Below are 25,965 nucleotides of genomic sequence, written 5' to 3'. Positions count from 1 at the left end.
CCTTTCCTTCCTTTCCTTCCTTTCCTTCCTTTCCTTCCTTTCCTTCCTTCCTTATGAAGCGTTTATGTAAAACCAGTGCTTCCCAAACCGGTCATGCAATCTGAAATGAATGTCCGTACTGTATAAAATCCCAATCTGTATTATGAGGACCATTATAAATGCTCCATTTGAGTGGCTAATTACTGTGACAGTGTGTGTATACATTTCAGTCTCATAACCATTTACAAAGCTGTGTGACACGATAATTACTTTCTGTGATGGTTTTATAATAACTCTAAAGCCTATGTGAATATTGCCGTGAGCGGATTCGTACGTGCTCAGTCCGATCACGAGAGAGGGTGTACATTTATAACGCTTCTGAATTTATTAGCCTTCAAAGCTGTCATGCATTATGTTCTGAACGCGTAGCAACATGATGCCATTGAAGCGACAAAGACGGATACATTCTGTCCTTGATAACGGCCATAAAGAAGGAGAGAATGCTTACAAATGCAGCTATGAGCAGAAAAGCCATAACATGTAAACAACTGCAGAAAAGTGTTCCCATCTGCTGCTGGCAGGCGGGCCATAAACTACTTTCCACCACAATATCCCTGAGGTTAATGGGGAGCTCTCTGCACCACCACGTGCTCAGTGTGGGACTGCCAAATCCAGTTTGCTCCGACACACTTTCGCCCGAGGGAAAAGGAGTGTGGAGACATCGGCGAGGGGAAAGTCGCACCGAATTCCAGCGCGATGCCGTGACCTTATCGATCACGAGAGCCGTAGAACAAAGAGGGCGATGACCTGCAGCGCTTTGTCCTTGGGAAATACTTGTCACTCACACAGTCCATTTATGAAGCATTCACCGGCTGTGGCAAGAAACTCTACCCACAGATTCACAAAGTCTCGTAATGGAAAACTATCCACGAAGCAAAACTCTGAAGTCATTCATAAGTTCAGGAAGGTTTTAGACTTGAACTACTCCTATATTATAATGAAGAATCCTGATACAGGGTCTCTACAGGGAGCAGAAAGTCAGGTTTAATTATTTTTAATGCCACTTCAATTTCCAAACACTAAGGCCCTGTCCATACGGAGTCAAACTGTGGACCAAACACAAGATATTTCATCAATCCAGTGCATCGTCCCTACGAACCCGGCGTCTTGGGGGTCTGTAAACGAACATTTTCCAAACTAGGTCCCAGTGGAAAGATCTCAAAACGCCGTTTACGTGACGCTGTTGTTACGACGTCTCCCCAACTTTTACTAAAACGATGACATCACAGCACCAGAGTGGTGTCTGTGATCCATAATCTACTGAGCTTGTAATGAGTTTTACTCATGGATCTATGATGGTTTTACTCCGCTCCTCTTTGCTCCACTGCAGTTCACAAGCCACAGGTGACAAGTAGAAAAACACGAGTCAGTCTGTGTTTTTGGACTGACAGTAAAAGTCACTGACAGGTTTTTCTGCTTTAGTCCCGTTACGTCTGAATAATAAACTTGTTTCCTCATCTCTTCTGTAGATCGTAAATCCTTAAAGGGACTATACGGAGTTTAAAAATGTTAAAATTCTGTATTTTCCTCCCCCTTCATGTTTCAGCCATGTCCTAATGTGTAGAATGAGCCCAGACCTGTTCACCACAACTGCCTCTAAAATCCTGCACTGTCACTTAAAAAGATGTTAATTCGGGTCCAAAGTGCCGTCATGCATGAGTTTAATATAGAACCTGCAGTTACATGTATGGCCTGAGGTGGCAGCGGTGAGTATAAAAATGGCCAACTTGCATCTAGCCCCTTTAAATCGGTTTAATTTTCACTGTTTACATTCCACAAAAGTTTACTGCGCATCTATATCTTGTTCTATTATCTGTGTTAGCGTCACAGCGCCTCACACAGGCCTGGAAGATGAATTGCGCCGTTTTCACAGACCTGAGTCGACCCATGTGGACGCACACATTTACTAAGCTGGCTTCGCGCTTACAAAGAAGGTTTCCGAAAATAAAAGCTTTTTGTCTTCGTGTGGATATAGCCTAAATTTGTTTTGCCACAAACACAACCCCCCGAAAAAATAAAACAGCGCATGTTTTATTTCCCAGGATGTGCAAACATTCCATCAAACAGAGGCATGATAAATCTGGATATTCGAAATCAAATTGGACACAACAAGCAACTTTCAAGCAAAAAAGATAGATTGATCATTTCTGTCCCATTTGTTTCCACAGACTGTCATGTCGAGTTGGAAATCAGCACCACAGCTTTCAACAGGCAACACAAAGAGTGAACAGACAAAAATAAATAATACATTTGTGGGGTAACCTGTTGAGAATAGCAATAGCTGCTGAAACAAAAGGTGTGTATTATTTCAGCCAGAACTGTTGAATGAACTTTGACCATACTTTTTGCTTTTGTAGTAAAGATAGTTGAGCGATGTCATTATTTTCCACACAAAATGCATATCAGTGTTCGTTTTAATCCAATTTAAATGACATTTAGACATTGGCTCAGTTCCTTCCATGACGTCTGATGCTTTTACATATACCGGTGTAATATCTACAATCATAAATAAAATGTTTTTGCATTATTAACATGTTCAATAGGTTCCCCCTGGAGTGATTAGAAAACCCTCATGCTCTGTGTTTTTAGTGCTGGTAGTTAGTTACCTCTCTGGAGTGGATTTCATCGGCGTAAACTGGAAAGAGAAACTCCGACTCTCCCTCGTCCAGCTTGACGCCTTCAGAGTTCACCTGGAGGAGGCCCATTCCATCCTGTGGGAGGAAATAAAGACAAAAGTATTAACCCTCAGAAAATGACCCACAATAGCGCCGCACTCTCTTTAATTGGTCTGTTGTTTTAGAACATTTTAATGGATTCTTATTCGATGATCTAACTCCAGCAAGCTAGAAACCTCTCAGTCTTAAAGAAGAACTAAGTAACTTGTTTACCTTAATAAATCCTTTCCATAGTCCCTCTGGGGGTAATACAAGTGTTAATGGGATGATTGGAGGCTCTTTCATCTCCCCCTGGTGTCTCTGGCCAGATAACGACCCTTGCGCCTTCCCTGCTTCCAGGTCGGCGGCCCCAATACACACTAATGGAATCACGAACGGGCTAACGGGCAAAGCTAACTGTGGGCTAGCACCACTTAAACAGTATTTACAGCCAAGGTTAAGTGAAAAATAATGATCTCCATTGTGTTATTGGTTGTACAATATCCCTCTCCCCCTTTGTCTTTTCTGTCAGCGTAATATTTACTCTCACAAACAATTAATGAGTAAAAAAACACCAACATGCTACGACACCTGCAGTGGCGCTTACGGCCTCTAGGGGCTTGAGTTCTGCTTTAATGAGGTTTGGGAGAAAGGTACACAAAAAGTTTCCTTTTGCGAATGCACTTACTCAATTTCTTCAACATTTCCAAACAGAACACCAACTTAGCTCATAAATTATGCACAACCCTGGCATTCGTAGAAAGTGGTGCTTTACTTTGGGCTAAAATTGGCGAGGTCAAAGAAACTTGCCTATCCCCGGTGTTCTGTATCAGTATGAATCAGCCTCATATATTGGAATAAAAATGAGAAGAAAAGCACATTGTCCTCCGCTCTACTGAATATCATGCATGAATCAAACAAAACACAACTCCAGATACCGGCACATGGTTTTCATGAGAGATAAACATTATAACATGTTTAGGCTGGGGCTGAACGATATGGACAAAATTTCCTATCTCGATATTCATGCCAGATAATAATAATAATAATGCATTCGTTTTATATAGCGCTTTTCTGGACACTCAAAGACGCTTTACATTGCACTATTCGTTCACTCCATACCCGGTGGTGGTAAACTACAATTGTAGACACAGCTGCCCTGGGGTAGACTGACGGAAGCGAGGCAACCAGTCTGCGCCATTGGCCCCTCCGACCACCACCAACCACTCACCCACACACTACATTCGCTAGGCTTCCTGGTGTTACTAAACGGTCTCCCATCCAAGTCCTGCCAGGCCCTTCCCTGCTTAGCTTCCAAGGTCTGGTGGGAATGGGCAGAGCAAAGGCGGTATGACCACCGATCTCTAACTAAACTAACTAAGAAGCATTTTTCAGAAAAATAAAAACAGAATACAAAAGAGTGCAATTTTATAGAGTTCGGGAAATTACACAGTTACCATAGAGATCTGCCATCTTTGCAGCTGTTAGCATACATTTCCATTGACTAACATTAGCTACAAACAGTATAAAAAGTGGAGAAAAAAGCCGTGGAGCAACTCCGTTAGCTGCAATACAACACAATAACTCCAGTATTTTAACTTTTAAAGTCTCCATTAGTTTACAATTGCTGCTAATCCCATAATGCTTAGCGATAAGACGTCACATTCCCGAAATCGGTTGATGAAAATCTATATCACTTATATCAGGTGCCCAAAGTGGGGCCCAATTCTGTTGTCCCGCCAGAGAGTGACTTACTTTTGGCTGCATGTGGTTAACACCAACTCTCTTCCATTCATTCTCAATGGTAAATAAGGATGCAGTACGCTTTTTGACCACAAGCGTCAAATTGGGGGCGCTGTTTCACTCCTTTCGCAAAGTTAAGTAAACACTGTTGTGGTGTCTTGGTATTAATCAATTACAGAGCGTTGTAGCATCAACTTTCACAGTTTTCCAACTTTTATTGCAAAGGTTGTTGACGTCAGCAACAGTATATGTTAAAAATTGACTTATAAAACAATTGATGCTGAACTGACACTTTCAAAATAATCTAATGTGGCATTTTCTTTGAGGTAACGAATGAGGTAAAGTTACTGCTACTACTTTATAATTTGCAGTTAAATGTGTTTTTCGTGCTTGACATCGCCATGTTTTAGTCCACATCGTCCAGCCCTAATCTTATGTTTGTGACTCACGTTCACTTTTTCATTTTGGCCCTCGGAGACAAAAAGTTTGGGCACCCCTGGTTTATATCTTACTTTTTCGAATTGAATGTTCACATCTCGACATCAATACGCTTTTTCGATGCTAATATGTTGAATGTTCACATCTCGATATCGGTAAGATCACGATATATCTTTCAGCCCTAGTTTAGGCACATTCCCCTTATCAGTGCCCACAGCTTTCTTCTTATTAAGATAAATTCACAAAGTACTGAACTTCAGGAAAGTGAGTTTTTTGTTGTGAAACATGTTCCCAACGCTCTGACAAAGACACTGAGCTTCTGGGAACTGTGTGCAAACCACTATTTCTGCTCCAAGGCTTTAACAAAAAGAGTCGTGATTTTGAGAAACGAGTTCAATCAGCGGTCGGCCTTATCGATCCAGAAATAATAGAGCGGCAGGTTATGAAATACGGCTTGTGCTCGGGCGTTGATGTTAGTGTAGCCGGAGCCAGTTGCGTGTGTGGAAAGTGAAAAGTGCGAGGCTTTGCGGTGGCTCTTGAGCATAAATCCACAGTGGCCATCTGGACCTCAGACAGAGAGCTGACGAGACTCGATGAAACAACCAAAGCATAAAGCCTTGTGTTTGGACAGGCAGCGACCGAATCCGTTTATGGACAACACCGCTGCGCAAATACTAAACTCTGGGCAGCGGCGGCGGCGGCGGCTTGGAGGGCTTTGGAAACACTGAAGAAGCAGAGAAAACCGTAACAGAAACACAATCAACAACTTACAAGCAATAAAAAAGAAATCAAGTCAATGGTTTGAGGAATTATGGAGACAACGATTACTGAGGAGGGGGGAGAGGGAGGGAGAGTCGGTAGAGCGGGAGTGAGTGAGTGAGTGAGTGAGTGAGTGAGTGAGTGAGTGAGTGAGTGAGTGAGTGAGTGAGTGAGTGAGTGAGTGAGTGAGTGAGTGAGTGCGTGAGTGCGTGAGTGCGTGAGTGCGTGAGTGATACCGGCGCAGATTGACAACCTCATTTCAGTCGACCCCAGGGCAGCTGTGGCGAATGATAAATGACTAGAGCATCCGGAGACCTTGTCAATCTCAAGCTTTTAAGATGAGATAAGATATGATAATCCTTTATTGATCTCACAACGGAAATTCACTTGTTACATTCGGCACTTAATAAGATCACTCTGGGTGTGCAAAACAGACAGGAAATGTGCAAACAGTTAAATAGTAGAAAAAAGAGGTATCTTATGTGAGGCTGGGCGATATATCGATATATTTTTAAAGCAGTACTAAGTAACTCTTGCCCCTAGAGGCTATAAGTGCAACTGTAGGTGTCGTAGCAAGTTACGATTATTTAACTAATCAATTGTCTTGGAGAGTAAATACTACGCTGACAGAAAAGGCGAAGGGAGAGAGGGATATTGTACATCCAATTATACAATGGGAAAAAACATTTTCACTCAAACTTGGCTGTAAACACTGTTTAAAGTGACGTTAGCCCGCAGTTAGCTTTGTCAGTTAGCATGTTAGCTTCTTCTTCGTGATTCCATTAGTGTGTATTGGTGGCTCCGGTCTGGTGGCAGTCAAGTTGCAAACATGGTTTTCTGGCCAGAGACACCAGGGGGAGATGGAAGCCCCCCCAATCATCCCATAAACACTTGTATTTACCCCACAGGGACTACGAAAAGGATTTATTAAGGTAAACACGTTACTTAGTACTGCTTTAAATGAGATATGGAAATAGATCATATCGCACATATCTGGATATTTCAAATTCAGATCAGCCATTAAGTTAACAAAAAGAATATCAAGCAGATTTTTAAAAAGTGTGTCTTAAACTGTGCACTTTATTTTGTTATCTCTTTATATATAAACGCTGAAAAAGATTATTTCATTTTCTATCCTATTTCTATTTGAAGATATTTTTTATTTACATGTGCACCATACGGTGCTTTGTTATACAGTGTTTATGTTTACATTTTATAGTGAGTTTTCAATAAAACTACTCGTATTTGGCTTTGACTTTGATTTAACTTTTTATTTCATAGCTCTCACTTTGCAGAAAATATCGGGATATGTATCGTATATCAACATTCAACCGAAATATATCGGAATATGACTTTTAGTCCATATCGTCCAGCCCTAATGTACAATCAGTAAAAGCAAAAATCCTAGGGGGCGGAATTATAACAATAAGGAAATAAGAATAAAATAAAAATAGAATAAAAATTAGAACAGATTATAAAAAGTAGAATATCGAGGTGCAGGTTGTCAGTAAGTGACGCTGGTACAGGGAATAAAGCGGCGCTGACACAGAGATTACTGCACATAGTTTTGCAAAGGACGGTTATTGCACATGTTACTTTACAGATGAAGGACCTGCCACTGAAAGAGCTGCTCAGCTCCTCTACAGTCCGGTGCAGTGGGTGGGAGGTGTTTTCAAGTTAATATCTTAACCTCCACTGCAACCGAGCACATTTTCTCCAGTTCTCCAGCTTTACCCAAATCTAAAAGCTTCTCGCCTGGAAAGCTTACAGCCTATGGAAGGGGGCAAATTTACAATATCCAGTTTATCTCCAATGTCAAGAAAAGTTACAAAAATGGATGCTAAAATCCAAATAAAGTATACTTGATGTGGTCTCTCAAAAAGGAAAGTAAGTGTTTTCATTCCCCTGCACTTTTGTGGTTATTTGTTTATCTTTTTAAAGCGACAAAGCCATCAAAATGTCGATGTCGCTATCATATTTCTAATGGTTTGCAAAAATATGGCTTCATCATCGGTATCGAGAAAGTGAACAAAATTATTAGATGTTCATTTTTGTCAATATGGCCGAACCCCTGTGGCAGACAGTTCCTAATATCCTGGCGAGACCAGAATGATACCTCTCTGTATTTTTTTTATATAGAGGGATATCAGTCTGGGACCCACGCCAGAAAACTCAAACGAGTCCGTGCTATCAGATTTGTGTATTTGTGGTCACATGTTGTTCACGGAAGTCCCCTCAATAACAATCTACGGATGCTGCACTGGAGAGAGAGCTTTTTTCGGCTGTGAAAATGACCAAAAATACATCTACAGTAGGTGAGTTTCGTGATTCATAATCCTGTGCGATTAATACAAAAGACGCCCGCCCTTCGCTGATTGGTTTACCCCACTTCCTGTTTGCTTCACTTCCTGTTTGCTTGCGTATGTTCAGTGGAAATGGAGTTGCTACAGTCACGGTTTCCAGGCAAAGTACCCAAGACCCGAGGGCAAAATACTGCCAGCCTCGCCTGGAAAACATGATCAAGCCGATATACAGAAAGAAACTGTTACTATGTTTTTTTAGTTCTTGAAAAAATAACTTGTTTGAAATGTGCCAAACTGCAACCGGTTCAGCCGTTATGGCAAAATCCCAGAGTGGCCTCGTCTTGGTGAGTGCCATTTTCCTCACGTTGTGCATCTAATGTCATCTCATCATTGCAAAAGTGTAATGTTGGGTGTCGCCTTAAGCATGACCAATGCACTCACACCCTCAGCAGGCAGCAGTTCACATGTTGTGTCTTAAAGAAAATCTTACAAGTTTCTAGTTTTAATTTAAAGCAGAACTAAGTAACTCATGCCCCTAGAGGCAATAAGCGCCACTGCAGGTGTCGTAGCATGTTGTGGTTTTTTACTCATTAATTGTCCGTGAGAGTAAATACTACAGAGAAGACAAAGGGGAGAGAGGGATATTGTACATCCAATTACACAATGGGCATTAGGGGTGGGAACTTCTGGGTACCTCACGATTCGATACGCAATACATGGCTTAACGATTATCTCACGATACGCCGATACTGCGATAAACGATATATTGCACAAAAATAACCTACGATATTGATTTAAAAAAACATTCTACTTTTAACCTTCATTTTAACATACCACATATTATTCATCATTTACATTTTTTTTCATGTGCTTCGTACCACTTTTTTCTGTCTATAAATGATCCCCGACTTGAAAATGGGTCATTAACCTGTCAGTGACTTCATTTACATTTAAATAAACAAGAAACCACAGATCATATTTAAAAAGGAATAAATAAACCCCAAATTAATCTTATATATAAATACAAAAACTATCCATCCATCCATTTTCTTCCGCTTTGTCCGGGGCCGGGTCGCGGGGGCAGCAGTCTCAGCAGAGATGCCCAAACTTCCCGATCCACACACACCTCCTCCAGCTGTTCTGGGGGGACCCCGAGGCGACACCAGGCCAGCTCGGAGACATAGTCCCACCACCGTGTCCTGGGTCTTCCACGAGGCCTTGTCCCAAAAACTATCATTAAAAGTAAATTATTTGTGTGACAGTGTTTGGTCCAAGTGGTTAAAGCTGTAGTGCTGCCCCCTGCTGTCCTGACTGAATTCTTGATCATTGTTGGCCTCTATTGTGAAAATAGTGAAGCACTGCTGCGCCATTAATATGCATGACGTCATCAAAAGCATCGATATCGGAATAAACAAAAAAACAAACCGCAAAACATCGCGATATATCGGAAAATCGATATATTGTCACACTCCTAATAGACATAACATTTTTCCCTCAAACTTGGCTGCAAATACATTATAAGTGGCGCTAGCCCGCAGTTAGCTTTGCCCGTTAGCCTGTTGGCTTATTCTTCAAGATTCCATTAGTGTGTATTGGTGGCTCTGACCCGGTGGCAGCGAAGTTGCAATTGTGGTTTTCTGGCCAGAGACACCAGGGGGAGATGAAAGACCCCACAATTATCCCATTATCACTTGAATTACCCCCAGAGGGACTGCGAAAAGTATTTATTAAGCTAAACAAGTTACGTAGGCTAATAAATAAAGTTTGAATAAAATCAATTATATGGACTATAACGCAACAAGAGCCAAGAAAAACAAACAGGGAACCATGTTGGAGCATGACTATGAGCTCAACAAAGTTAATTTTCCCTGTAACATCTGAAACACTGAAATAGATGAGCTGAACTAACCAGCACAAGCATCAGTCACGTCTCAGAACATGTCTGTGAAGGGCTTAAATACAGGATTTGCAGGTTTCACGCACAACAACAGCTCATGGAGACGGGATATTTTGTAGTTTGCAGACGACATGTTGCGACTATAATTAGTGCGGCCTTTTGCGGCATGTTAAAAGTCACCACTGAAGCTGATGAACAAAGAGAGTGATGTACCGAGTTGAACCACATGACCCTGAGGATCCAGATGGTGAGGGCGAAGTTGACCACCAGGATGACGATGAGCAGCAGCACAAACAGGTAGAGGCAGCGCTTCCTCCAGCCGTAGATGCCGATCTTGTGGACGTGGTCCGGCCCTGCCCTGGGGGGGCCGAGGCCCGGGGCGGAGGTGACATACTGCTCCCGAACCATCTGCTGCCTGCAACATCGCAAAACACAAGGGCAGTTGTCAAAGTGAGGCCGTGCGAGTTTGGGAAAGAAAAAAAAGAAAAGCAGTTTAAGAGCAGCTCGGAGAACATACGTGCTGCAACATGTGCCACCAGCATTAACATAAATTTACATCAAGAATTTGCATCTCTGTGATGTTTCATTCAGAAGACGTTGGCTTAGAGTAATGGAGGGAATATTGGTGCATTTCTGGAAAGCACTTTGGCAGGGAGTAGTTGTTAAAGTGCTGTGTAAATAAACAGTTTTTCTCTCTGCTTTAGTCGGTTTTGTTGAATTTATTATGTAAGACGTTTAAAGGTGCATTATGTAACTTTTTATGTGGAAAAACCTTTTTATTAGTGCACATTTGACCTTTCAGTGACCCAGTGGCTGTATGAGTGGTCAGCATGGTGCCTTTACTTTTTATCACAGTGGCCTCTGCAACACTCCAGGACCAACTGTTTTTAGAGTTTTCACTCAGACCAGAAAACCTACAAAACAACTGTTCCTGGAGCGTTGTAGAGGCCACCGTGATCGAAAGTAAAGGCGCCATGCTGACCATTCATAAAGCCATTAGGTACACAAAGGTCAATTACACACAAATATCAAGTTTTCTTTTTTCAGGAAAGGGTCCTTTATTCGCCTTTAACTTTAGTAATCATAGTCATGCACAGGTTTTTTTTGGGTGGTAAACAGCAACTTTTTAAAATGAAGAAAATGCAGTCCTTTCCAGAGGTGGGCAGTAACATAATGGATTTACTGTAAGTACTGTACTTAACTGCAGTTTTTAGGATCTGTACTTGAGTAGTGTTTCTTTTGTCCAAAGTAAAAGTCAATTTGTCCATATGTTTTGTTTATTTCAAAAGCCTTAAAATACGCACTATATGAACAGTAGGTGGCGCTGTGCAGTTGTACAGTCATTGATTCATGACAAAAAACAAGGTTTGTCCCTGTGGTGTTGCCGTACAGCATAGCAGTGTTTCCCAATCAGGAGTTCGGGGAGCGAGCACTTAGCAGGGGGGCCTGGAAATAAATATAATATACAATGACTGTTGGACAGTTTTTCAACATATTTTACTAGAAAACTTATTCTTAATGATAATTTGCAGTAATTTTTTTTAAATTTCATAGTGTTTTTGCTCATTTTTAATACAACAGTGAAGCTCAATATGGTAATTACTGAGTGAGATCTGGGGGTGGGATAAAATAAGTCCTTTAAAGCCGTACTAAGTAACGTGTTTACCTTAATAAATCCTTTTCGTAGTCCCTCTGGGGGACTCCTGTCAGTGTAGTATTTACTCTCCAAGACAATTAATACGTTAAAAAATCGTAACTTGCTACGACACCTGCAGTTGCGCTCATGGCCTCTAGGGGCAAGAGTTACTTAGTACTGCTTTAAAGGAACAGGCCACCGTTTTTACATACTGAGATATGTTCTTACCTGAGCTTAGACAAGTTTATGCGTAACTGTCTGGTCTTTATGTGTGCCCTCAGTCACACAAAAAGACCAAGGATGTTGTTAGCATTTGGCCTCTCCCAGTATATTCCTATAGCTCCAAACGGGGGTGAAGTTGGAAGCTACCACGCTCTTCCACGGGCACAAAGACCAGACAGGTACACATCAACTCGTCTAAGCTCAGGTAAGAACATATCTCAGTATGGAAAAACGGTGGCCTGTTCCTTTAAGGCAGAATTGATCTTCATATCTACATGTTATATATTGTCGTTTGTACTACATGACATCACTAAGTGGATTATTGTCTACCTTGTATTCCTCCGTGCCATTGCTTGAATGAACAAAAATGAAAATGAAAACAACGCACAATTAAATACTAATAATAGATCCGAGTTTGGCAGATTATTTTCAAAACAGTTGGCTGCACTGAACAGTTTAGGGGGTACTTGGAGTAGAAATGAAGGACTGGGAACTGCTGCCATACAGGAGAGGGATTTGGCACATTTTTTGTATTTTGTACTTTGACCACCACTGGTCCCGTCAGACTCCGAGTCCCTGTCGTCATGAAGTCACTCAGAACTCGGCACTTTCCAGTTACCGAGAAAAAAAGTTCCCATTTGATTTTGTGGTCACTGCCGAGATCGTGTGACACAACAGCCTGTGAGGAGCGAGTGTTTTGACTCCAGGTATTTTTTTTGTCCTGAGGGAGAATAATTAAACGCTCCAAAAGGTTCAGCTGAATGCAAGCCCTGTAATGGACAATACAGGAGAACAAGTTTAACCCCTTAACTCCCACCTGAACCTGAGCACATTTTCTCCAGTTTGGCTTTACCCCTGTCCAAAAGCTTCAGGCAAAAAGCTGTGAAAATAGCAACAAAACTGAGACGAAAACAATGATAGAAATGTGACAAAAAAGTGAGAAAACATTGACAAAAAAGTGATGAAAAATGTATGAAAAAGTGGCAAAAATGTTACAAAAATGTCACAAGAAATTGACAAAAATTGACGAAACACTGACACAAAATTGTCAAAAAAAGACCAAAAAATGACAAAAATGTGACAAAAAAATTACAAAAAACTGACAAAAATGTGATAAAATGTGATGAAAAAAAATTACAAAAAATGACAAAAATGTGACAAAAATGTGATGAAAAAAAATGGACGAAAAAATAACAAAAATGTGACAAAAAACAACAAAAAAAGTTACAAAAAAAGTTACAAAAATGAGTTGAATACCCAACAAAAAAATGATGGAAAAAAAATCTGATGACATGAGGAAAAAGATCCTCTCGGTTCAGGTGGGAGTGAAGAGGTTAAAAGGACTATATGGAGTTTAAAAATGTTAAAATAATGTATTTTCCTCCCCCTACATGTTCCAGCCATGTCCTAATGTGTAGAATGAGCCCAGACCTGTTCACCACAACTGCCTCTAAAATCAAGAACTGTCACTCAAAAAGCTGTTAATTCGGGGTCTGAAGTGCCGTCATGCACGAGCTTAAAGGGATATTTCAGGATTTTTGACATAGGGCCTCATTTCCTAGTTATCCAGAGTGTTGCTGATTACTGGAGATATTTTTTTTGTAATTCATGCAGTTCTTATGTTTGAAGAGTTCTGTGGCGCTAGGCTAATGCAAGGCTAGCGCATTTCTATGGTATCAGCTAGCCTGCATTAAAAACAGTGTGACCCGCTCCACAGAGCACCTGAGGCAAATCACTTATAACGCCAGACTAACCATATAAATGTCTGTGCTGATAGAGTAATTTTTGGAATATAACTGACCTTGCATCACATGAATGATCTCATTTTGAGGGACTAATTTCTTGCAGATCACTCCGCCGCTGCGTAGCTTATACAACCACGAAGCTGATGCTGCTCAAATATAAGGTATTTTAAATGGAAAATGGTTAAAATTACTCGATCGACACAGACATTTATATGGTTAGTCTGGCGTTATAAGTGATTTGCCTCAGGTGCTCTGTGGAGCGGGTCAGACTGTTTTTAATGCAGGCTAGCTGATACCATAGAAATGCGCTAGCCTTGCACTAGCCTAGCACCACGAAACTCTTCAAATATAAGAACTGCTTGAATTACAAAAAAAAAAATATCTCCAAAAATCAGCAACACTCTGGATAACTAGGAAATGAGGCCCTATGTCAAAAATCCTGAAATATCCCTTTAATATAGAAGGTGCAGTTACATGTATGACCTGAGGTGGCAGTAGTGAGCATAAAATGACTAACTTGCATCTAGCCCCTTTAAAAGACAGTCATTGCTGATGGATGTCCTGATTTCCTTTCACAGTTATGATTAGTGGAAAGCATTATTGTTTTGTCGCACTGAGAGGGAAGTAAATACTGATTTATTGTGGAGTAAGCGCATGACTTCCCCAACAAGCAACCAATAAAACTTTCCTACGCAAGCACTGGCCTCTCCGACTCATGCAACAGGAGTCACTTTAAGTCGAAAACTACACCCCAGCACAACTCTTATTCTATTTCCTAAACCGTTTCAAGCTTGTACCGACAGGGCGTTTTCCGTGTGCTTCCATGGAAAAAGTGAGATGATCCACGAGGTTTTAGAAGGAAAAGAGCTCTCATTAAAGCGGCCGCTCTTCTCTGGCTATCGATGACGACCAAACCAAAAAAGAATGAGAGTCAGCGTGTTTCCGGCCACAGTTACACAAGCAGTGATCGTTTTCCGCGTGCACGAAAAGGAGCTGCCTGGGTTATAACGGCTCCAAACGTATGAGTTTTTATAGAGCGTCCCAGTCAGCACATTTGGCCCATCTGACAGTGGGGCGGCGGAGGAGCTCAGGGGCGCGATTTGCAGGGACTAGACAAGCATGCTGAGCAGATATATCATTAAACTGACTTTTTTTCCACCATCACTTCTTACAAAAAAAGTACAGTATTTTGGGGTCTCGTTGCTTCCGTGCATTATCCCGCCAAGGCTGCACAGTTTTTCTCCAATTGATAATAAGACCGTAAATGGCACTGACTGCGCCAAGATGTCAAACTGAGTGAAGTCTTTTCAGAAAACCTTGAACAGAAAACCTTGCACACACAGTTCCCAAAGGTTACTCTGGCTTTGTCACAGCGTAGGCACAGTCTCACTCTTTTTAAAACACACACAATGCCAGGAGTGAACAGTTTCATATGAAGACATATCGATACCGTTTTGTGCAGTGGATTTATAAGTCTATAAATCGTAAATTGTGAAGGTTTTGGAATAAACTTTGTACACTGCGTTCCAAATTATTATGCAAATTGGATTTTTGTGTCAAAAAGGTAAAAAAAAAAATAATAATAATGAAACTCATGGATGGTATCGTGTCTTGGGGCTCTATGAATCACTGACATTAATCTCAGAGACCTGGGACGATTTGTTGTCGGGTTAAGCCCAGTTAAGGGAAAAACTACTGAAAAAGGGTGTTCCACTTTATTATGCAGATCATCATTTTTAAGCAATATGGGAAAGAAAAAGGGACTTTCTGCTGATGAAAAGCGTGAAATAGTTGAATGCCTTGGTGTAGGTATGAAAACCTTCGATATTTCATGAAAGATTAAGCGTAATCATCATACTGATAAGAGATTTGTGGATGATTCAGAGCACACTCGGGTTTGTGCCGATAAAGGCACAATATGGACGGTTTCAGCCAGACAAACACATCAGATTAGGAGAACAGATGCTACAAAGCAGCATACAGGTATTTGAAGCTGCTGGTGCCTCTGGAGTCCCCCGAACATCAAGGTGTAGGACCCTCCAGAAGCTGCAGTTGTGCATAAACCTTCTATCCGGGCCTCCCCTAAATGGTTAATTGAATGCTGATGAACAGAAACGGCTGCAGTGGCTCAGAAATACATGAGGACTCATTTTCAAACAGTCTTGTTCACTGATGAGTGCCGTGTAGCCCTGGATGGTCAGATCAATGGAGTAGTGGATGGTTGGTGAATGGCCACAATGTCCCAACAAGGCTGTGACGTCAGTAAGGAGGTGGCGGAGTCATGTTTTGGGCCAGAGTCATGGTGAGAGAGCTGGTCGGCCCCATTAGGCCCTTTTAGGCTTCCTGAAGGTGTGAAAATGACCTTTGAAAAATATGTGGAGTTTCTGACTGACAACTGTCTTCTATGCTACAAAAAGAAGAGCCGTGTTTTCCCTAACAAAATCCTCTTCATGCATGACAACACACCATGTCATACTGTAAAGAATACCTCTGCATCACTGGCTGCTATGGGCAAAAAAGGAGAGAAACTCATGATGTGGACCCCCTCCTCCCCTGACCTCAACCCTGTTGAGAACATTTGGAGCCTCAACAAAAAAAACTTCTATGAGGGTGGGAGGCAGTTTTCATCCAAACGGCAGCTCTGGGAGGCTATTCTAACATCCTGCAAAGAAATCCAAGCAGAAACTGTCCAAAAACTCACAAGTTTAATGGATTTAAGAATTTTGAAGCTGCTGTCACACAAGGGCTCCTATGTTAAAATATAACTTGACCTGTTAATATTTTTTTGATTGAAATAGCTTTTGATTTCAGTAAATATGACCTCCTAATGCTACAACTACAACAAATGACCATTTTCAGTTAATTACAAGCTTTAAAATGTATTGAAACGATGAGTTGCATAATAACTTGGAACAGTGGATTTTCAGGTTTTTACTATATTTATTTTTGAAAAAAATACTGTTATCACTAGGAAATTTTTTCCACCACATTTAAATGATCCTCTACCAGGTAAAGACTTAAAAATTATGCTGACTCTCATTTGAGTTGACAATTTAGAAAATCTTAGAAAAATGTCATTTGCATAATAATTTGGAACGCAGTGTATATTGTTATTGGTTTCACTGTTTTACCATTCGGTGCAGCCCCTTTAAGCCGCATTTTGTAATAGCTGACTCACACTATCAAGCTGTTAGCAATGCACTGCCACCTCTGGTCATACGTGTAACTGCACCCTCTATATTAAAGGGATATTTCAGGATTTTTGACATAGGGCCTCATTTCTTAGTTATCCAGAGTGTTGCTGATTTCTGGAGATATTTTTGTTGTTGTAATTCATGCAGTTCTTATATTTGAAGAGTTTCGTGGCGCTAGGCTAGTGCAAGGCTAGCGCATTTCTATGGTATCAGCTAGCCTGCATTAAAAACAGTCTGACCACAGAGCACCTGAGGCAAATCACTTATAACGCCAGACTAACCATATAAATGTCTGTGTCGATAGAATAATTTTTGGAATATAACTGACCTTGCATCACATGAATGATCGCATGTTGAGGGACTATTTTCTAGCAGATCACTCCGCCGCTGCGTAGCTTATACAACCACGAAGCTGATGCTGCTCAAATATAAGGTCTTTTAAATGCAAAATGGTTAAAATTACTCTATGGACACAGACATTTATATGGTTAGTCTGGCGTTATAAGTGATTTGCCTCAGGTGCTCTGTGGAGCGGGTCAGACTGTTTTTAATGCAGGCTAGCTGATACCATAGAAATGCACTAGCCTTGCACTAGCCTAGCGCCACAAAACTCTTCAAACAGAAGAACTACTTGAATAACAAAACAAATATCTCCAGAAATCAGCAACACTCTGGATAACTAGGAAATGAAGCCCTATGTCAAAAATCCTGAAATATCCCTTTAAGTTTAGGAAAACGGTTTGGGCGTAGCCTGTCACGATAACAAAAATCGAAGTCGATATATTGAGGAAGGAAAATATCGCGATAAACGATATGATTGCAGACGACTTGATGCCGCTGAAACCAGCTCAAAAATAATGGAAATCTTTGTAATCCCTTGTTCAGAAAGTACAAAGTAACCTTTCCTTTGTAACACATGAGTTGCAATTAGACCAATCATGATTTTGAAGTTCGATATAGTGAGGCAGGAAAAATATCACGATAATATCGACTCTGAAGATACCAGATGAAAATGACAGTAAACCTGTGTTCTAAAAGTGCTTAATCCCACCCTAAAATACCACACAAACTGCAAAAACATGAAACATAATCTAGCACAATGGGAGGGAAATGCTAATAAATGTACAGATGATAAATATAGAGCCCAAAATTGCTTCGTTTATCTCATTTATCAAACAACAAGTTCATGTAGTTATCGTGACAACCCTATTTGGGCGTGTACAATAAATATTTAGCTGCATATAAATAAGTAACTATGATGAGGAGTGCTTTTGTTTGTTTGTACATTTATGAGGTATTTTTCGATGGTGAAAATATCTGTCATAAAATAAATGCTTGTATTTCTATTTTATTTATTGGGTAAAATTCTATGCTATGTGTGGCTATACTTCCTCGTGCTGCTCATATTTGTTTCTATGTGATAAAATGAGTATTTACAAATTTAATAGTGTGGACTCATCATCATAAAGTGTTACAAAATGCGTTTTAATCACACAAAGATGTTAACATTTATGATATTTTGAGTTATTAATGCATAATGTGGCTCTACAAACGCTCTGAGATATTTGGAATGTAATGGAAGCTTATTTGTTTAGCGCTTTACAGTCGCCCAAAGCGTTTCACACAGTTATTTTTAAGGAATTTGTGCTTCATTCTCTCCACACAGGGTGGTGGTCTGTCACTGCAGTTTCCCCCCGGGGTAAACTGACAGAGGCGCGACTGCACACATCTGGGTCAACGATCCAGATCATCATTCATCACATCTTTCATTCCTATTTTACATGTTTTAGTGGTATAGGGGAAACCGGAGTGCAGAGAGGAAACCTGCGCAGACACGGGGAGAACATGCAACGCAATATCCCACCCAGGGATCGAACCCGGGACCTTCTTTCTGTGAAGCACAAATGCAAATCACTGCGCCACTGTGTAGTATAGTCAGCATTCTTGTTTGTTAGCAGAGGGCCCCGGACCCCATACTCCCGGAGCACTCGCCACAGGGCACCACGAGGGACACGGCCGAACCCTCAAGCACCCGATGAAGGGAATAGAGCTGGTCCAGTGTGCCATGACCAGGAGGAAAACCGCTTTGCTCCTCCTGGATCCAAGGTTCGACAATCGACCGGATCCTCCTCTGCAAAAGGGCTGTCCGTTCCCTGTATGACGCAGCAGGAGCTTGGTTCGCATTGCCGGCAGTAAGTCAGACCTGTTCCCGGTGCGTGTTGGTCTCCGCAGGGCTGCCCTTTGTCACCGGTTCTGTTCATTACCTTTATGGACAGAATTTCTAGGCGCAGCCGGGGGCAGGAGGGTGTCCAGTTTGGGAGCCTCAGGATCTCATCTCTGCTGTTTGGGGACGATGTTGTTCTGTTGGACCTTCAGCTGCTCCGGGGCGGTTTGCAGCCGAGTGTGTAGCGGCCGGGATGAGGATCAGCACCTCCAAATCTGAGGCCATGGTTCTCCACCGGAAAAAGGTGGTTTCCCCTCTCCAGGTCGGTGGGGAGTCCTTACCTCAAGTGGAGGAGTTCAAGTATCTCGGGGTCTTGTTCACGAGTGAGGGACGGATGGAGCGTGAGATCGACAGACGGATCGGTGCGGCGTCAGCAGTGATGCGGTCGCTGTATCGGTCTGTCGTGGTGAAGAGGGAGCTGAGTCGGGGGCAAAGCTCTCGATTTACCGATCGATCTACGTTCCCACTCTCACCTATGGTCATGAGATTTGGGTAATGACCGAAAGGGCAAGATCGCGAATACAAGCGGCCGAAATGAGTTTGCTTCGCAGGGTGGCTGGGCGCACCCTTCGAGATCGGGTGAGGAGCTCAGTTACCCGGGAGGAGTTCGGAGTAGAGTCGCTGCTCCTTCACGTCGAAAGGAGCCAGCTGAGGTGGCTCGGGCATCTGTTCCGGATGCCTCCTGGTCGCCTCCCTCGGGAGGTGTTCCAGGCATGTCCTATTGGAAGGCCCAGGACATGCTTGAGGGACTATGTCTCCGGGCTGGCCTGGTGTCGCCTCGAGGTCCCCCCAGAACAGCTGGAGGAGGTGTGCGGCGCGTGGATCAGGAACAAATCTTGGCATCTCTGCTGAGACTGCTGCCTCCGCGACCCGGCCCCGGATAAAGCGGAAGAAAATGGATGGATGGATGGATGGATGGATGGATGGATGTTTGTTTGCTCTCATTTTGGATCGTTTTTCTTTGCTTACTCTCTGTTGTATTATATCACCATATTTAAATAAGTGATAAAACATCTGGACTTGTGGAGCTGCCGGCCTGAAAAGCCTTCTCTTTAACACAAAGCCCGCACTGTAGCATCGCCAAACCGCTGACTTCATCTGTAAATCAGCAGATCATCCAGCCTCTGTCAGCCGTTTGAGGTGCCACGTTCTTTACAACAATAGCTGCCATAAAAGACACGTAAAAACTTAGCAGCAGATTTGCGCCTGAGGGAAAGCCGCGTTATTCTCCATGTTTGCACTTTTTTATTGCGTTTATTATCCACAACTGGCTGCATTTTCCCCAGGCTACATTTTCTGCCAACATGACCGTCTCCCGACTTGGAGCAACAAATCCAATAGTAAATGAATCAAAATAGAGATGACGCACTAAACGCTGCACAACGAGACAGAGACGGCCTTTAAATGTCCGGTTTTATGCACATTGGGGGCTTTTCATAACACTTCTGGACACCTCAGTATCTGTGTTTGATACTTTATAACCTTCTTGGCTTGTATTGCGCTGAAATGATTTGTGTCCATCGAAACTGCATTTAAAAAAACAACAACAACCCACAAATCACCACCTCATGACATCAGTAGGTGGGGGCACTCCTTACAAATTATTTCAGAGGACATTCAATTCTAGAGCTTGGACGACTACAGTGCCCTTGCAGGGACAAGCAGAAAGATTGATATTTTCGATGATGAATGTAACACAGAAATTATGTATTATGGCAGAAACATGGCCGTGCTGCTCCTCCAGTAGTGCTCAAAATGTCAATTTGATGTCACAATGAATAAAGCTTCTAAAATATTTGAGTAGCTTCAAGCATAAAATGTTCTTCTTAAATTAACTGCTTTAACTTGAACTTTAACATCTATCATTTTCTCCTTCGCATAAACTTCAAGCTTCAGTGCAGTTTAGAGCAGAGATTATCAGACTTTTCATGCAGCGCTAGGTTTACTTGTTTGGTGAGCGAAGTATATCTGATAAACAGGGAATACATGAGTTTCATAAGGATTAGCTGAGCAGCTCTAGTAACGATGCCTGCTTTAACCTCTTAATCCCCGCCTTCACCAAGTGCATTTTCTCCAGCTCAGCTTTACCCAAATCTATAAGGTTACAGCCTACAGTATAGGCCAGATTCAAAAGCTAATGTTCCTCATGTTGTTGTCACTTTTTATAAAAAATTTTCACCCACACATTTTCATTGTTTGTTGCCATTTTTCTGTTGCTGTTTTCAGGGGTTTTTGTTAGGCTTTCGTCACTTTCGTCACATTTTTGACACTTTTTTCATTATTTTTGTCACTTTTTCGTCATATTTTTGTCACTTTTTCGTAATATTTTTATCACTTTTTCGTCATATTTTTGACACTTTTTCATCGTATTTTTATCACTTTTTCGTCACATTTTTGTCACTTTTTCGTCATATTTTTGTCACTTTTTCCTTATATTTTTGTCACTTTTTCATCATATTTTTGTCACTTTTTCCTCGTATTTTAGTCACTTTTTCGTCATATTTTTGTCACTTTTTCCTCATAATTTTGTCACTTTTTCATCATATTTTTATCACTTTTTCCTCGTATTTTAGTCACTTTTTCGTCATATTTTTGTCACTTTTTCATCATATTTTTATCACTTTTTCGTCATATTTTTGACACTTTTTCGTCATATTTTTGTCACTTATTCGTCATATTTTTGACACTTTTTCATCATATTTTTATCACTTTTTCGTCATATTTTTGACACTTTTTCATCATATTTTTATCACTTTTTCGTCATATTTTTGTCACTTTTTCATCATATTTTTGACACTTTCTCATCATATTTTTGACACTTTTTTATCACTTTTTCATCACTTTTCTGTTCACTCTTTTGTTGCTTTTTGTCACATTTTTGTCGCTCTTTTGTTGCATTTACAATCCTCGTTTTCGTCTCATTTTAGTCGCTATTTTGGCACTTTTTTTCAAGAAGCTTTTAGGTTTGTTTCAGGGGGGGGTTAAGAGGTTAATGATCGGTGATTTGCGCTGCATAATAAAACCATCCTGAGACGGCGGGGGGCGCTGATGGCGGGGTCAAAATATTGGCAGGGGAAACACTGCGAACGCAACAATATTTCAAATGTTAAAAGTGCATTATGGAACTTTTTATGGGGGATAAAAAGTTAACATTTGTGCGTATTTGACCTTTCCGTGCCCCAGAGGCAGTGTGGGTGGTTAACATGGAGCCTTTACTTTCCATCACAGTGGCCTCTATGATGCTCTAAGACCCTCTCACCAGCTCGTGCTTCACAGCTAGGTCCCGGGTTTGATTCCCACCTGGACGGGGCCTTTCTGTGTGTAGTTTGCATGTTCTCCCCGAGTCTGCTTACGTTTCCTCAGGGAACTTGTTTCCCCTACCTCTAAAAACATGTACAATAGGTGAATCCTCCAGCCAGTCCAATGCAGAGGACAATAAAGTGTTCATTAACAGCCTTAACCTTTGAAAGCAATGGCGCCATGCTGGCCACCCATTCACAAAAAGGCCAATCAAGCACAAGTAGCAAGTTTTTTCTCGCATAAAAAGTTCCGTAATGCACCTTTAACCTCTTAACCGAACACATTTTCTCCAGTTCAGCTTTACCCAAATCCATACGCCAGTGCAACGCCTCATTTGAAAGCTAAGACCCACACGACTCAAATCTAAACGGATCTTTATAGTTGGGTAAAGCCGAACTGAAGAAAATGCACTCGGTTAAGAGGTTAATGAACTGGTCCCTGGCCTATTGTACATGTTTTTAGTGGTAGGGGAAACTATTAACCTGGCAATATAGTGCAAATAACACTATCACAGTAATATCGATCTGGGAAAGTGCCGGTTTAAAGGAGGACGGGCTTTATATTGGTATATTTGCTGCTGATTGGATCAAGCGCACCTCGTTTCAACCAATCACGGCCAAGTTTCAAAACAACAAAGCACTAGAGCCATTAAATATGTTGTGTTTGACATATTTGTGAAAGATTTGAAGCAGCACCGGGTGTTGTTCATTAGTATTGATAAAATGTTTGACAAATGTAAAGCCCGCCCACTCACGGCAAAACAGCAACGTGATTGGGTTTTCATCACATTTTTTGTCACTTTTCCATCACGTTTTTCTTGCTCTTTTCTTGCCTTTTCTTCCTCACTTTCATCGCTATTTTGGTGCTTTTTCCAAGAAGCTTTCGGATTTGGGTAAAAGCCAAACTGGAGAAAGTGTGCTCGGTTCAGGTGCTTTTTCCTTAATATTTATCTCAGTGATGTTCAGCAAAAGTTTGAAATCTGTTTAATTTTTTTTCTCCTGCTCACCTGCAGCGTCTCGCCTTCAAAGTTTTATAAACCTGGGTCTAGATTTTAAGAGGTGTTTCAGACATCATTAAATGTACCGTTGTTGTGCTTGAAAAGACTAGTTTGACCTCCCCTCTAACTCCTGATGTTGTAGTTACACTGCAAAAAGTAAATATCAAGCATTGGCTCAAATGTCTTGAATTGAGAAAATGTTACTTGTTTTGAGCAGTTTTCACTCATTTAGACTTTTTTTCCCTGATCTGACCAAGTTTACTTTGCTCTTTTGAGGACGTTTACGACTAGTGCTGAGGTAAATCTCACTTGAAATAAGAAAGTAAAACTGCCAATGAGATAAGTCCCATGTTCTTACCCCATTGGCAAAGAAAATTACTTGAAATAAGGACAAAATGTATTGAAACGAGTCAGAAACATCTCAAAGCAAGTAAAATAATCTGGATCAAAAGCCCAACTATATCTTTCCTTGTCAAAACATCTCAAATTCTGATTCTGCTCAAATTGAGACTTTTATACTAATCTAGTTCATTAGTTTTTCCAGTGTACAGTGCAAAAAAAAACATACTCTTTGCAAATCTCAAAACCTCTCAGGCCAACTCGAACGCCACACTTTCGGCTCCTCTGGTTCACATTCAGGAAGCCAACTCTAAACTGCTCATATTAGCGCAAACCGGGATTGAAGACACAAGTGAGTGTGAAATTAGAGCCGATTCCCGTCCCTTAACGCTGACATTAACACGTGGCTCTCTGCGCTCGTGGCCGTTCAGCCGCACGGAAGAATGAAGCTTAGATTGAAAAACTAATGGATCTGCTTCGACATAATGCCATTACAGTAAATGAGTACATTAGGAGCGGAGCGAACACACAGGCGGCAGCAGCAGCTTTGAGGGTGGATCTCTCAGCTCCTGTTCCAGCGCGGGGCCGCCCTTGAGCCACTGCCTGACTCTTCCATAGCAACCCAAATAAACAGCTGCTGAGCAAGTGCCAGGAATGTTCAACTTGGAGCTGTCTGGGGATAGTGCGAAGGCAATCGAACCAAAATACAGTTTAACTAGGGGGATAACAATGTGGGGCATCCCATTCAGGGCTGCGCGAATAATCAACATTGATTTGAAATGTTTGCAAAAAAGCACACTGCAAAGACTGTAATTATTAAAAGGAACAGGCCACCGTTTTTACATACTGAGATATGTTCTTACCTGAGCTTAGACGAGTTGATACGTGTCTGGTCTGTGTGTGTGCGCTCAGTCACGCAAAACAACCAAAGCTGTTGCTAGCATTTGGCCTCTCCCAGTATATTCCTATAGCTCCAAACGGGGTGAAGTGAGAAGCTACCAAACTCTTCCACGGGCACACAGAAAGAGCAGACAGGTACACATCAACTCGTCTAAGCTCAGGTAAGAACATATCACAGTATGGAAGAACTGTGTGCGCTCAGTCACGCCAAAAAGACCAAAGATGTCGTTAGCATTTAGCCTCTCCCAGTATATTCCTATAGCTCCAAACGGGGTGAAGTTAGAAGCTACCACGCTCTTCTACAGGCACACAGACCAGACAGGTACACATCAACTCGTCTCAGCTCAGGTAAGAACATGTCTCAGTATGGAAAAAGAGTGGCCTGTTCCTTTAAGGCAGTGCAAAAACAAACAGGAGAATGTTTCCATGGCGTCTTATTATGATTAAAACCTGCTAATCCTGTAATTTAGAGTCTCCGCTTAATGTAGCACGCTAGTTTGGCTACATTTGTAAGCAGCCTGCTTCTCTACAATGTCAATGCTCCTGGACATGCTTAAAATGTGCACACAGAGAACTGAAGGTTGAATTTAAAATTTAAAACACAATTGTAATACAAAAATTGTCACATTTTATCAAAATTGTGCAGCCCTTAGAGATAAATCATGTAAATAAATGTCCTTTCAGTCAGTCTGACCAGTTGAAAAGTGTTAGGGCACTGCTGGACGTGAGGATTAACCCACATTTAGTCAAAAAAAGTCCAACTGAAAATCCAGTGCCTTGAGCCAAACAGGACATGTAATCCAGATGAGAAGGTTTGACTGCATTGAGAGAATTTCAAGTGCTATTGGGGGGGAAAGACTCACTGTCCTGTGTTTGTCTGGTCAGAAGTGTCCGTCTCACTGTCTCCACTCCGCTATGATGTCCTCACGACTAAAAATAGGACTTGGCAATGTGGACTAAATTTGGGTGGACACAGACAAGCAGCGGACAGGACATGGCATGAAAATCGATGTCAATAAACTGTAAAGCACAACCATGAAGGGGAAGCGCTTATCAAAAAAGAAACTGCTCTCAGAATCTCGGCCCATTTATGGTAAAAGTTTCAAGCATTTTCATTAAGCTTAACCGTTCCCAATAAAAACGCGCTCTTGGGGGAGATAGAAACTTTAAAAAAGGCAGACACAAAAGCACAATAGTTTAGATGAGGAAACAAAACGTGGGAAGGCTACTCACCGTTGCTTGCTCCTCTACGCCAGAGTAATAAGCGGAGACAGCTTGCTTGAATAGCAGCTCCTCACGCGTTTGTCTGTCAGCCGCTCGACAGCTGCGTGCCATAAATCCAAAAACATGGCCTCGTTATCACCACGAGACGGCGCTGCCACTCACTGACTGCCTTTTCCGTAGAAGTCCTAATGTGAGGGAGAGATAGCGGCGAAATTAACCATGAGAAGAAGCGATATATGTGTATGAATAGCAGCGTTAATGAATACAGACGTGTGCTTTGCCGCGCGTAACCGGTGCGTAATTTCTCGTTGTCCAAACCCAAGGCGCGCCCCGGTCCGCTTTGATCCAAAA

The 25,965-nt window shown here is 41.7% G+C and overlaps 1 protein-coding gene across 1 annotated transcript in view; it reads right to left on the bottom strand.

Annotated features, from left to right (window-relative positions):
- Positions 1 to 25,961, bottom strand: part of sgcg (sarcoglycan, gamma) — a 48,877-nt gene extending 22,916 nt beyond the window's left edge. Inside the window, exons 1-4 of the mRNA XM_079574999.1 lie at positions 25,885 to 25,961; positions 25,624 to 25,799; positions 10,047 to 10,248; positions 2,646 to 2,750 (exon numbers count right to left, since the gene is read on the bottom strand). Coding sequence (XP_079431125.1) covers positions 2,646 to 2,750; positions 10,047 to 10,241 — 300 coding nt within the window. The 5' untranslated portion in view covers positions 10,242 to 10,248; positions 25,624 to 25,799; positions 25,885 to 25,961. The remainder of the gene's footprint in view (positions 1 to 2,645; positions 2,751 to 10,046; positions 10,249 to 25,623; positions 25,800 to 25,884) is intronic.
- Positions 25,962 to 25,965: the final 4 nt, after the last annotated feature.

Source organism: Gobius niger (assembly GCF_951799975.1).
Source record: "Gobius niger genome assembly, chromosome: 1".
NCBI classification, from domain to species: Eukaryota; Metazoa; Chordata; class Actinopteri; order Gobiiformes; family Gobiidae; genus Gobius; species Gobius niger.
This window is presented reverse-complemented; position numbering and strand designations above follow the sequence as displayed.